We start from the raw sequence: 14,966 nt of genomic DNA on the forward strand, positions 1-14,966 counted from the left end.
CTTTTTTTTGTATTAAACACTTTTCTTTTATTGGTCAGATGAAATATGCTAATTTTTTGAGATGGGAATTTGGGGTTTTCATGAGCTGTGTGCCAAAATCATCAGTATTAAAACGATAAAAGACCTGAAATATTTCAGTTGGTGTGCAATGAATCTAAAATATATGAAAGTTTAATTTTTATCATTACATTATGGAAAATAATGAACTTTAGCACAATATGCTAATTTTTTTTTTTAGAAGAACCTGTATGTAGCTTTATTTGCTGCATGTCTGAGAACAGTGTAGCAAATAAAAGTAGTGTTGCACTACAAATCGTGGCAATTTGACAGCGTAGAGTTAAGTAGAGATTAAGAGCAATTTTATGCTGCACAGCATGAAATGCAATGTATAAGGACACTCTTGGGCTGGATACAGTGTCTTACTGCATCTCTGTGCCTTTTTTTTTTTTTTTTTTTTTTTTTTTTTTTTTTTTTCCTGGGAGAAGGGTGGCTTTGGCCTGAAATTTTAGTGTAGTAAACCTTAAATGCCAAGCATCATGGTGTGTGCTTTATATTTTGGGTTAATTTCTTTATTTTTTATTTTTTTTGGTGCACAGAAGAGAAACCCACACTCCATTACCATTGTGTTTAATGGCTTTATACTTCACAGCTCAAACTATAAACAGACGCATATGAAAGTCTCTCCAATTATAAGTTAATGTAGTACTCTGCCCCTAGACACCTTATCCTCTATCCAAAGGCTAGGGGATAAGATGTCTGATCACGGGGGGACCGGCCGCTGGGACCAGCAATCTCTGGGCCCACATCCTAGCGTTCTGAACACTTATGTTCAGAACGCCTGGTTCGGGTGATCGTGACATCACGCCAGGTCCCCTTCATTTATGTCCAATCAGTAGTCACACATCCTCTTAGACATGAATGGAGGGGGGTGTGGTGTGAAGTCACAACCAAGGCCAGCCGGACCCCCCCCCATGTTATTGGACAACTTATCCCCTATTTTAGGTGGAGAACCCCTCTAAGTGCAGTGTAAGGAAATGTCTCATAGCAATTTTTCTTGTTGGGGTAGGGTCACGTGCCTTATTTTGCTGTTGTGTATTTTCCTTGAAGTCAATGGGTTGTAAAATTAGCTGCCAGAAATATGCTTTTAAAAAAGGGAAAGTCACATGCTGTATTTTGAAGTATAATTATAGCTATTCTCTTAAGCAGTTGTAAAAGTTAATTCTATTTTTCCATAAATGTGCAAATTTTTTTTACTTTTTTTTTTTTCTTTTTTTTTTTTTAAAGATCTTTGTGGTAAAGGATTCTTTAAATGTGGTGATGGAAAATGTTTGAAGGACAGTAAAGTCTGTAACAAAGAAGTAGACTGCCCTGATGGCTCAGATGAAGCCGATGTTTGTGGTAAGTATTTTGTATGAATGTTTTGTCAAGTACTTGAGCGGGTAGAGTAATACAATAGTTAATCTCAAGAAGTTTAAAATAAATCACTTAATCATCAATCTGTTTCATAAAATCTTTATACTCCATTACTTTACAGGTAAAGACTTTATTATTATTATTTTTTTTTTTTGGGGCGTTTTTACCTGTTTAGAGGACATGCCTGCTTTAGCCATATTATGTTTGATAAACTTATAATCCATAACTTTAAAAGACAGTTTATTTACTCATGTTTCAATCTTATGCCCATAAAGTGATGCCTTGAGTATTTTTTTTTTATTTTTTTTTTTAAGGTCGATCTTGCGCTAATGATAATGGTGGCTGCTCACAGAAATGTGAAGATGTTGCGTGGGGTGTCAACTGTTCCTGCTACAAAGGCTGGAAACTCGAGCCAGACAGACTTAGATGTGCTGGTGAGACTTAAAATGAATTAGTCAAGTGCAAAAAGATACACAGAATTAGAAAAAAAACATGGCTGCTTTCTACTACAAACATGCCTGATAATGGGCTTTTTTGTATTGAAGCGAAGCTAGTTTTTAGTCTCCAGTTCAATACTGTGTAGCTCCCACTCCCCACTCGGACCAAGCCTGGCATATGCTCCACAAAATAAGAACAAATCTGTGTCCAGTTTTGGGATTTTCAGAACATACACTAGTATCCTGAATAAATGAGGTTGCAAATCCTAAAACTAGTACACCTACAAAAAATGCACCAGAAACTAGAATATAGACAAAATATAAACAATCTTTATTTAAACAACAATATTAAAAAATGTTAAAACATACATAGAGCAAAACAGCACAGCACCAGTCAGATACAAGGTATAGGTAAGGAGAGAGCACAGTATATAAGATATAAAATAACACTAGGAATTCACATATGAAATACAAGGATATGGTACGGACAATAGACCAAATGTAAGAAGTATATAGTATGAAAACGGCAATAACCTGTGGGTGCGAAACAATATCTATACCAAACCCCAACGACCGTTTTGTGGTAAAACGCTCTTCCCTCCACATTATTCTCTAATAGCAAATGCTTCACTATATAAGATAAAAATTCTCTGGAATGCTTCTTTGTAATAGCAGAAAAAAAGTTACAGGTCACAAAGAAACTGACGGATTGCAACATGCAGTTTTTTTATTTTTTTTATTTTTTTTATCTAAAGCCTAATAACTACTCCCTTTTCTGTATAATGTAGATATTGACGAATGTTCTATGGATTATAGTCCTTGTCATCAGCTTTGCAGCAACTCGAATGGATCCTTCACTTGTGGTTGTACTAAAGGATTTGAACTTGAAGAAGGAACAGTGTGTGAAGTTATAGGTAAATAGACACAGTTCGTAGATAGCCAGCACGGCACTACTTCCCTATCGGAGTATAGAACAATGATGAAATGGCAGACTTGGACTAGGAATGCTGGAGGTGGTGCTCTGACAATAGTGTATGAAGACATTTCAAAGAAGCAGGAAAATAATCGGCAACTCGCTGCAACCAGCTGAAAAAAATCCTCTTTTCATACTCACAAATATGTTACGTGGGAAGAGGGTAGTGGGGGGACACAGGATGGCGACCAAGCTTCGTTTTGCACGGTGATCGTGCTTCCTCCGGCGGCCGGAGGAAGCACGATCACCGTGCAAAACGGAGCTTGGTCGCCATCCTGTGTCCCCCCCACTACCCTCTTCCCACGTAACATATTTGTGAGTATGAAATAAAAGATTTTTTCAGCTGGTTGCGGTGAGTTGCCGATTATTTTCCTGCTTCTTTGAAACAAAGTTATAGGTAAATATGTTTACTATAGGACATCAACCCAGAATGTACATAAAGTAAAAAATGATCACCTGTGTCAGTAATGGGGTATGTATCCCCAGCAAAAGGGATACCATTGCATTCACCTCTGCAAGCCCCATCTCTGCTGGATGATCCTGAAGGGTTAGACACTCTTTAATAGGTCAGGCTACATTCACGCTGCAATTTGTCTCCGGCAGTGTGAAGCCCTTTATTTTAGGATCGCAAATAGCGGGAAAAAATTTGTGCTTGCACAGTCTTTCTCCGCTATTCTCTCTGAAAATAGCAGTGCCCGACGGACCCCATTGACTATAATGGGGTCCATTGGGACCTGTTATTGCTAGTTATGACCTGTCAAAATGACGGCCGTCAAACTCTGAAAAAAAAGTTTGATGGCTGTTATTGATGGTGCAGAACAGTAGTGTGAAAGGGCCTTGACAAGACAAGGGTGTCAGGAAGAAGAGACTGTAGGATCAGTATCTACTTGGTCACTTACAATTATTTCCCTCCCAAAAAACACACACTTGCAGCCACACTATAAAAAAGTAGGATCTTAGGTTAAACTCAATGGACTTGTGTTTTTTTTTTTTTTATTTTTTTATTCTATTATGCCACAAAGTGTGTTTTCTGGTTGGTATCATACAATATATTGCTATACAGTAAGTGCCTTGCTCTACATATTAACTTTTTTTTTTCTCTGTGCAAACTTTAATTCCTATTCTAGGTAATGCTACAGTAATACTGCTAGTAGCAAAAAGGGGTGAAATTGGTATAATGGATGCATGGAGTGGCGACTACCTGCGTCTTCTTCCAGTTCATGGTCAGCCTATTGCTGCTGCTTATTACTTGTCTAATGAATCCTATTTCTGGATAGATGAGAACAAAACTCTGCAGTCTTTCACGATTGGACGCAAAAACTCAACTGCCCTCTATCCAGGTACTGTAAGAAACAATAAAAAATAAAAATGTATATAATTTTGAAATGCTGTCATTTGAATATAGCCGTATAAAAACTGTAAAATGTATGGTATGTGTGACAGTCCAAACAGATGTGTATTTAGTTTAATGGAAACCTGTCACATTGAAAATGCAACACAATATTACAGAGCAGGAGGTGCTAAACAGATTGATATATAGTTTGGGGTGTACAAAGAGCTGTCGGGGTAGGACCACCCACTTGACTGACTAGCCTAAATATTTCGATGAATAGCTACATGTTCTGGAAATTTCCCCCAAAACTATAAAAACTATCTGTTCAGCTCTGTTCTGTAACATAATGCCTGCAGATTGGACTGCATTTTCAATGTGACAGGTTCCCTTTAAAATACCGGATGCACCTTTTTTGTAAGGCCTCCTTTAAACTTCAGTACCAAGTGTGTGAAAGTCATAATTTCTTCTAGCATTAACTAACTAGTAGGCCACAACTCCATTTTGATCCTACTTACAAAGTGCATGAGAAGTGTATAATTCAGCTCGCCCTGTGTCATGAGCTACTGTGCTGGACATCTTTTCCTAAATTTCTTACAAAGTAATATGATCCACGGTTATGGATTTCAGTACTGTAGTATGGCTAATGGAGTTTTTTTTCTTCATTGCAGATGTTGGTAATGTTAACAGCATATCTGTGGACTGGATTACAGGCCAGCTTTATTGGTCCAGCAGTGTGCGTAAATCAATTTCTGTAGGGTTGATCAATGGGCAGGGCTATGTTGACATCCTTGTAAAGAGCATTGTACCTGATCAGCTTATTGTCTTTCCACAAAAAAGGTAATGTGAATGTTTGTTTCTAGTGACTTTTTATAATTTTATTTGTTGCATTATAACATTATCAATGTAAGGTCTTGAATATTCCCGGTGATGCAGGTGTATGGGCATTGGAGCAAATTAATGTGTATCTGGTCTTTGTTTTTTTCAGGGAGCATGTTTTACAAACCTTGCAGTTGCTATATTAACATGTGTACTACTAGGTTTCTGAATGGGCCTTAAACAAAGTTCTCAGTGCCCAATAGACCTTTTTTGGCTTTCAGCCTATCCTACTGCAGGACTTTGGGAGGCGGTGTGCACCATTCACTTCGTGAAGGAATTACTCTGCACCTCCTCTCACCTTTCATGGATCCCAGCTGCTACAGTATTCTAATACACTCCAACACAGAATTAAAATCTCTAATGCAAATTGTTAGAAGGGCTTCTAGTAAATCTCCCTATTAAGAGTAAACCTCATTAACCCCTTAAGGACCCAGGGTTTTTCCCTTTTTTTTTTTTTTTTTTGCATGTTCGTTTTTACTCACCCTTTAAAAAATCATAACTTTAAACTTTGCACCTAAAAATCCATATGATGGCTTATTTTTTGCACCACCAATTCTACCTTCTAATGACATCAGTCATTTTACCCAAAAATCTACAGCAAAACAAAAAAAAATCATTGAGACAAAATTGACAAACCCCATTTTGTAACTTTTGGGGGCTTCTTTTTCTACATAGTACACTTTTTGTCATACTTCTGGAAAAAATCATAATTACATGCAGGAAAACTTGTTTCAAATTGTCATCTTTTGACCCCCTAGAACTTTTTTTTTTTTTGCGTACGGGGCGAGATGAGGGCTATTTTTTTGTGCCGTTTTACTCTATTTTGGACTTTGGAATTTTTTTATGCGCGTACGCCATTGACTGTGTTTTAATATTTTTATAATTCAGACATTTCCGCATGTGGCGATATCACATGCTTTTTTTTTCTTGTTTTTAAATGGGAAAAGGGGGGTGATTCAAACTTATATTGGAAGGGGTTAAATGATCTTCACTTTTTTTTATTTTTTGCAAAGTTATAGCCCCCTATGGGAGCTAGAACATGGGACACACTGATCTTTTATATTGATCAATGATTCTGCCACTTGACTCCTCATGCCTGGATCTCAGGCACTGAGCAGTCATTTGGCAATTGGACACCAGGAGGCAGGTAAGGGACCCTCCTGTTCATGATGCTGTGGCGATCCCAAACAGCCCCTGAGTTAACTGGCATTAGTTTACTTTCACTTTAGACACAGCGTTCAACTTTGAACGCCACGTCTAAAGGGTTAATAACGTGCCGCACCGCGATCAGTGCTCCACGCTATTAGCCACAGGTCCCGGACATTAGAGGCCGGCCCCGACCTGCTATGATGTGGCGTGGGCCACGCCACATCATAGCAGGTCAGGGCCTGCTTTATAGAAAGGGTGTGGGCGAAGGGCATACAGGTACGCCCTCTGTCCCCAACAGGTTAAAGTTCGTCAGGGGACTAAGGGTTTTTTAAACTTAAAAATTAATTTAATATAAACACATTGAACATTGACCATTAACACCTTGAAGTTCACACTACCCCCTTTACAATTATTATTTATTATAATTTTTTTTTATATGAAAAATGGGAATACATGCTAAAAATAAATGGATTTAGTATTGGCACCTGCATAATTGTCTGAACTATTAAAATAACATTAAATATCCCATACAGTCGATGGCATTGACATAAACACAATTCTGTGTTTGGGTAATTATTTTTATCATATCCAGAAAAAATGAAGTAAAAAGCAATCAAAGTCCAATACCAGAATGGTACGATACAAACAGCAGATTATGGCATGAAAAATGAGCCCTCATACAGCCCAGTATATGAAAAAATAAAAATGTTATAGTGGTCAAAAAATGGCAATAAAAAAAAGCCTAAAATGTTTTATATTGGTAAAACATAATGAAAACTAAACACATTTTGGTATTGATGTAATCAGGCCTACCTAAAGTATCAAAGCATTTTTTATATTTTATTTTTTTTTCAATTTCACATCACTTTTTTTTTTTTTGTCCAGATACATGTACTGGGTAAACTATGGTAAAAACGGTAATACCACTCTGGAGACAGCTGGCATGGATGGATCAGATCGGCATGTGATCTTGTATGTACCTATGGAACAGCCAACAAGCCTCACCCTTGACTACATTACATCCCGCTTATACTGGATTAGCGAGTACAAGGAGGTAACTTAGTATTATGCTATTACTTTATAAAGTGGCAATACTCCTATGATCTGTCGTCACTTTATGATCATCTGGGAAGTAAGAGAATGCAAGTGCTGCTCAATTACCCCCATTAGAAACCCTAATAATGGTAGTGAGACTTATTTGATACGTGAAAATAACAATTTGTATTAAGTTTTATCAACACACGCAGAACTTTGCTATGAGTACAATGAATGAATTCAAGGTTGACAGTTGCTGAGGTGGTTGATTTTCATGTAAACACATCTGTAAGGCATTGTACACACCGCTTCTAAGTAGAGCGCAGCACACTTTATTAATTTTTTTTTTATTCTGATAGGATTACTTTAATTTTTAATTTTTTATTTTTTTAGTCAATTGAGACTATTAAAACTGATGGAAGTGGTAGATTTACCTTCCCGGATATTCTGCATAAAGACCAGAATGCCCTGGGTTTGTCCATTTTTGAAGGATGGTTCTTTTTGGCTGATGAAAACTATCTATATTCTTTGCCGAGAAACAATCCAATGGATAGAAGGCTTTTGCTAAACACATCTGCTATATCTGCATTTTCTGTACTACATGAGCTACAGCAACCTATTGGTAAGTGTTTAAAGTTCTCGCATTGTTTGTTATGGCTATTGATGGCTTTTAAAGCTAACCTTGAAAAATGACTTATGAGTACAAGACTGTTAAAAGAGGAACCAAGGCATACTGCTAGAAGCCTACAGAGGAGAAAAATAAACAATTGTGGTTTGGCCCTCCTAAACAAAACTTCAAATCTAACCTTGATGTTTTTTATATAAGCATTTGTCAGAGGAAAGCAATCAACACACTACTTCTAAATCTGTGACCTCCCATGTATAGGTCACTGTGTCCACCGCCCTTTCATAGAAGACAATGTTTAAGATATTAACTGCATTTTATTCTTCCCAGAGGAACGATCCCCATGTTCTCATAGGACCTGCAGTCACATTTGTTTGCTGTCGCCTGTTTTGACCAAATCGTATAAGTGTGCCTGCCCTGCAGGAATGTATCTTTTACCATCTGGAAAATGTGAAGGTGACTATACTCCCAATTTGCTTAATCAGTTGCCTTTTTGTATTTAGATTTTCAGTATTTTTTAACTTTGGTATTTTGTGTTTTTTTTTTTTATTTTTTTATTAGGCTTGAAGGTCATGTATGGCACTGGCAATGGAATTCACTTATTGGAATTTGGATTTCAAGGTGTTGTGAAACAGACTGATGTCTGGCAGGCACTAAAGATAAATTTGATGGATGTTGACTGGAAACGAGACCTCATATACTGGACAGATGACCATGGTCTTCTCCTACGATCTAATAGCCTCTTTGAGAATCCTAAAGTTATCCAAACGGGTGGTGCAGGTATTTTTAGGATGTTCTACTACAAAAGACTATATATACTTGGTCTGTTTTTTTAGCACTAGTGAAAGGTATAATAAAGCTACACTTTTAAAATTAGTATAGAAAGTTAACCAAACTAATTTACATGTGTGGTAAAATTTCTAAATGTTGGAGGGTTACATTCAAATGTCTTGTGAAAATCAGGTGTGTAAATGTTTTTTTTTTTTTTTTTTTTTTTTTTTTTTTTTAGTGTGTATGGTTAAAATAGATATTGCTACAGGAAACATTTATTGGCTTTCTTGTGAAAAATACAAAGTTTGTGTGACCAAGCACACTGGATCGGGGACAAAGATTATTTACCAGTCCATTAATGCTATACAACACTTGCTGCTTAACTGGGAGAAGGCATTACTATATGTTGTAGAAGAGAACCTAATTCGGCAGATGAATCTTATTGGTGCTGAAGTGGAGAATGTATTGAATGGCACTGGGTTTGTGCAAATGACTTTAGATATAAAGTCCCAAAGCATTTTGTGGACCTCACCAGATTACAGTAAGTAACCTATACTAAAAAAATTGTGCTGTCTGAGACCTTAACATTTTAAAATGTGCCTTTGTTTCTCTCTCTAAATGTTGTATTTTATCTTTATGTATATAGCCTGTAAGACCCTCATCTGAAGGCATGAAAAAGTTTTGTTCACAAGCTGGTGGGCAAACCTCAGTTGATTAGTGTTGACATAGTTAATGCCCTCGAATAGAGCTAGTGGTAGATAATGTATACACAAAGGATTACTTGCCACCTGAATTAGATCCAAACTGTAATAAACTATACAGCATTGCTACATTCTGTATAAACATAAAAAAATGGTATGGTTCACTAATAGCTCCACTGCATATATCAATCCCAAATGCCAGTTCAGATCTTCATTAGATGAATAAGTGGAATAGCCAGTCAAAAGCATACTATTTTTATTTTTTCCGAATAAACCCCAATGCCTGGCTGACACACATGTGGCAATGTGTAGTTAATGCAGTTGGAACAATGGAAGGATGTTTGAGGCAATGTTTAGGCTTGTAGTCCTCACTGTGGTCACTATAGTCAAAGTGGGCATAGGGCTCCCACAGAGACTCTCCTTGAGCTGGTGTACTAAAATGGGGCTGCATTGAAGATGGTAGTTTGTAGTCATGCTCTTAGAACAGCCAGACAAAGGTGTAACTTGGTTTAGTTTACTGAAGGTCATCAAAAATCAGATGGCGGCACAATTCATTTAGCACATTGTCGAAGTCATTTAGTGTTCTTCCTAAGAGCCCATTCACACTGTGGAATACGGCGGAAAAATTCAGCTCATAAGTTCCAGTGCAGAAGCCTTCCACAGTTTTCAATGGAATTCTGCTGCTTTTGTGGACAGACTTTCTGCGACAGTAATTCACATTGCTGACTCTGCTGAAAGAATGAACAGGTTTATTCTCTTAGCAGTAACAAACATTGCAGGTATATAGAGGGAGTAAAAATGGCGCCAATGTGACTGGGAGGGGACATGGCGCATTAAAAAGGATATGCTTAAAATGTGCATAATTAAGTTATATAAAACCTTATTCTCAAATAAATAAGCAGATAGTGGCTATTTTATGATGTTTGGGAGCAATGTTTGTAGTGGTTAGGGGTGGCCAGAGGCGGGACAGATCGCTAGCCACATTGAGTGCATGGCTGTGGAAGTCGTGTCTCTGCTGGAGCCATTGCTAGGATACGTTGCCAGGCTGGGAGTCACCTGATTGTTTAGCCAATGAAAATCCGTGGGTGGAGCAGCAAGCCGTGCTGCGTGTCTCACTGGAGAGATGTCAGTGAGAGCGCTGTCTGAGGCTGTGTAGCGATGCTGATCAGCGGGGCAATAGAAGAAGGTATAACCATAAAGAATAAAGATGAATATATCGGCGTACATGGTGGTGTGTTGTGAAGATTGTAAATAGACAGTGGATGAGGAGTTATTTGTTGTATAGATGCATATTACAGGATGCTCAGGGATGAGGGGGGCACATAGGTGCAATGGTTGAAGTGTGTGTGTGTGTGTGTATATATACAGATGTTTAGGAGCTCTATGGATGGTGTGTGGCTATATAGTGATAGCGAGACATATGGGGAATAAGTGGCATGGAATGATGTATGGATAGATGGTGTAGAGCTTTATGATAAGAGTATCTGGATGGACAGTACACATTATATGGGGAAAAAATGATGAATAGTTATATTGAGGGCTCACTTGACACGGAAAAGCTGATATGGGAGTAATGGGACTTAAATGTCACTGGAATCTTGGCATGTGGTGCAACACAATGGGAATTTAAGATAAATTTAAATGTCTATATGGCGACATAAGCATGATTGGATATGTGGGATGTAAAAAGTTGCATTTGATTTTATTCAAACCCTGAGGAACAAGTGTTTGAAGTTCGTGGATCCAAAAATTGAGTATATTGAAGCGTTGGGGAGCATCTTTAGGGATGGCAGTGATGTGGCTGAAGTCGCCAGTGTGTGAATGTGTGAGATGTCTGGAAATGCTGTGCAATAGAAAACCTTGGGGGGTATTACTCCGGTGTTTAACCTTTCCCTGAAACATCTGGTGCGTCCGACATATTGTGGTCCACATGAACATTGTAGAAGATATATCACATTGAGAAGCTTTGATGGCAAATGTTTGTTTGGTGACTGACCGTGAAATTCTTGCATTTGTGAGATGGTATTGCAGCATTTGCATTTGGGTAGGCCACATTTGTAGCAGCCTTTCAGAGACAAAAAAAAATTTGAAGGTGATATGGCTGGGTTTGCTGCGCAGACAACTGGGAGCCAAAATATTTTGGGGTGCAAACTCTGTGAACCCGGGTTTTTTTGGGAAGGATTTTGTAAACGTGATGAAGTTGGTGGATAGATCTGCAGGATTTTGATTATGGGTTTGTTTAGGGGCTTGACAATCGTTTTGAGAGCAGAGGCTCTGTCATATAATGCTTTAATTAGAGGTTTGGGATATTTGTTTGCAATAAAGCAGGCTTTGAGGATGTTACATTGAGATTTGAAGCAGTTATCTGTAGTACAGTTTCTTCAGATGTATTTGAATTGTCCGTATGGAATGTTTTGCCTTTTTTTTTTTTTTTTTTTTTTTTTTGCAATGAGCACTGAAAGTCTAAAACTGTTGCCATAAACTTTTAGGAAGGTTTTTGTGTGGAGTTTCTTTGTCTTGATGGTAAACCTGGACATCCAGGAATTCGGCTTGGTTATGAGTTTGTGTGGCGTGCGTTGTTGTGATATTGGCGAAAAGTGTTTTGGTCTTGTTCATTGCCTTTCCATATGAAGAAAATATCATCTATGTATCTGCGGTAGTAAGTACAGTTGCTGAAAAGTGGGTGGGGATAGATGATGTGGTGGTCTTCGAATAATCCGACAAACAGGTTTGCGAAACTTTGACAATATTCCTACATTAGCAGCTAGAGAGGAGTGAAGTTAGTTATTCGATTAGTCAAGAACTTCTCGGCTCTGCGATTGCTTACTTTAGCCTGCATAAATTAGTCCAGCTTTATGGTGCTTTGGGCTGGAAAAGCTGGACAGTCCTAGGGGAGGCTCCAGCCCACCAGAGCACCTGAAAGCTGGACTAATTTATGCAGGCTAAAGTCAGGAACTGCCGAGCTGAGAAGTTCATGACTAATTGAATCACTAACTTCCCTCATCTCGACTAGCAGCAAATAAGGCTAGTGTTCTATGGCATCAGCCATTAAGCCTGCTTGAATGATCGTTCTGAATGAAACTGCAGTCCCTTTTTGGTTTTACATGAAGTGGGAACTGTATTGTGTGGTGTACCACCAAGGTATGGCGTAAGATGTTGTTAACCCATAGTGTTCGTGACGCTAGAGTGGCTTTTTGTAGCGGAACCACACTAACAGTATATCCGCTATTCCAATGGCTAGTTAAGGAAAGTCCTCAACCAGTTATGGTTTAATGGAGGCTTTAATGAGCTCTCTGGGTAATATGTGACAACACATGTTAACACTCCACAGGTCCTTCAGATTAACTATACATTAATGTACTGACTATAATCCTATGGCAACAAATGAGTCTAAAAATGGCATAGTCACTGGGCGACTCGACCTGACAGGGCATCAGTGTAGTGCAGGACCAGGTCCTGTACTGGGACATTACAATTCCGTACAGGGTATATATTGTCCATAGCAACCAACCAGATCACTGTTTTAAGGCCTCTGACACTGCTTATTTTTTATTGGTGTGCTTTGGTAAACATGTGGTGATATGATCTTTCAGTGTGTAACATGAACAACCAGGAAACCTTCTAGGTAACTGATTAAATATAAAAAAACAAAATACAATTAAAACCTCTGAGCCAGTTAATCAAATTTGCTCAAGTCTTCTAAAAGAGTATACAGAAAGCTGGTTTAAAGTGTCTGATAGTTAGCACGCATGTGTAGTGTATTCTAAATGAGACACTCATGTTTTGTGTGGAATTACTGGTTCCAGCAGATCTCCTTTGCCACTCCTTGTCCCCCAGCAATCTCCTATTGGGTTCCAGGATAAATCCCTACTTGATTCCTAGTCCAAAGCATGGCTTTCAATCTTATTCCTGGTGTGATAGGCTATGGTGTAATATGTCAAGTTCATGATGCCAGAAATAGGATTGTGTATATTGACTGCATTGTAGCTGAAAAAGGGTTGTAACCCCTTAAGGACTCGGGCTTTTTCCGTTTTTTTTCATTTTCAATTTTCCTCCTTAACTTTAAAAAATCATAACTCTTAAAAATTTTCACCTAAAATTCTATCTGGCTTATTTTTTGCGTCACTAATTCTACTTTGTAATGACATTAGTCATTTTACCCAAAAATCTACGGTGAAACGGGGAGAAAAAAATCAATGTGCGACATAATTGATGAGAACACCTTTTTAAGTTTTGGGAGCTTCCGTTTTTATGCAATAAATTTTTCGGCAAAAATGATACCTTATCTTTATTCTGTAGGTCCATACGGTTAAAATGATGCCCTACTTCTATAGGTTTGATTTTGTATCACTTCTGAAAAAAATCATGAATACATGCAGGAAAATGTGTACGTTTAAAATGGTCATCTTCAGACCCCTATAACTTTTATTTTTCTGTGTTCAGGGCGCTATGAGGGCTTATTTTTTGCGCCGTCATCTGAAGGTTTTAGCAGTACCATTTTTGTTCTGATCAGACTTCTTGATCACTTTTTTTATTCACTTTTGTGGTATAAAAAGTGATCAAAAATGCGCTATTTTGGACTTTGGAATTTTTGCCATTGAACGAGCGGTTTAAAAAGCGGTATATCTTTATAATTTGGACATTTCTGCACGCGGTGATACCACATGTTTATTTTTATTATTTACACTTTTTTAATTTTTTTAATTTTTTTATTCTTGGAAATGCCGGGTGATTAAAACTTTTATTAGGGGAAGGGATAATTGAAAGGGTTAAGGATTTTTTTTTTACACTTTTCTTATGCAATATTATAGCTCCTATAGGGGGCTATAACATTGCATTTACTGATTGATTCATTTCTATGGAGATGGATCAATCACTGTGTTCGGCGATTGATTGCTCAAGCCTGGATCTCAGGCTTGAAGCATTCATTCGGCGATCAGACAGCGCAGGAGAAGATAAGAAGACTTCCTCCTGTGCTACAGCTGTTCGGGATGGTGCGATTATACCGCGGCGATCCCGAATAGCTCCCTGAGCTAACCGGCAACTTTCACTTTCGTTTTTAGCCGCACAGCTCAGCTTTGAACGCGCGGCTAAAGGGTTAATAGCGCGCCGCGATATGATGCGGGGTCACCGTGTGACCCCGCGTTATATCGCAGGACTGGGACCAAGGACGTACCCATACGTCCTGGGTCCTTAAGAGGTTAATCACGTGGCTTGAGTGGGGTAACCATGTGTCACGGAGTATTCCCACAAACCTAAATTTCAATAAAGCTGTAAGCCTTATTCAAGGCCCCTTGCAAGAGAACCTCAAAAGCGAGGGTTTTTGGAAAACTGTACACCTGACTTACTGACAGTTTAATGCAAGTGTGTTTTAAAAACCATACAGGATTATAGTAGCTTTTTTGAGTACAAGTTGGTGTCAAGATACTGATTTTTTTTTTCTGATTAATTCTGTGTTGTACTTGTAGATCCACTTTAGTGCTTCACTAGCTGATGTGCTATTTAACTGAGCAAGCTGGCAAGGGTCTTCACGGGGGTATCAAGTGACAAATGTGTGCAAAGATCCCTTTCCACTTGGTTATGGACTCTGCTTTGATACAGGTCTTCCTTGACTTTTCGATCAGTGGCTAACGATCACCTACATTGGATTACC

General features: G+C 38.3%; 1 protein-coding gene across 1 annotated transcript in view; it reads left to right on the forward strand.

The window, feature by feature from the left end:
• Positions 1-14,966, forward strand: part of LOC130357522 (low-density lipoprotein receptor-related protein 2-like) — an 88,440-nt gene that overhangs the window by 14,832 nt on the left and 58,642 nt on the right. Inside the window, exons 5-14 of the mRNA XM_056560249.1 lie at positions 1,285-1,398; positions 1,728-1,847; positions 2,639-2,764; positions 3,951-4,163; positions 4,825-4,993; positions 7,067-7,235; positions 7,610-7,838; positions 8,172-8,297; positions 8,403-8,621; positions 8,851-9,153. Coding sequence (XP_056416224.1) covers positions 1,285-1,398; positions 1,728-1,847; positions 2,639-2,764; positions 3,951-4,163; positions 4,825-4,993; positions 7,067-7,235; positions 7,610-7,838; positions 8,172-8,297; positions 8,403-8,621; positions 8,851-9,153 — 1,788 coding nt within the window. The remainder of the gene's footprint in view (positions 1-1,284; positions 1,399-1,727; positions 1,848-2,638; positions 2,765-3,950; positions 4,164-4,824; positions 4,994-7,066; positions 7,236-7,609; positions 7,839-8,171; positions 8,298-8,402; positions 8,622-8,850; positions 9,154-14,966) is intronic.

This window comes from Hyla sarda, chromosome 1 (assembly GCF_029499605.1).
Source record: "Hyla sarda isolate aHylSar1 chromosome 1, aHylSar1.hap1, whole genome shotgun sequence".
NCBI classification, from domain to species: Eukaryota; Metazoa; Chordata; class Amphibia; order Anura; family Hylidae; genus Hyla; species Hyla sarda.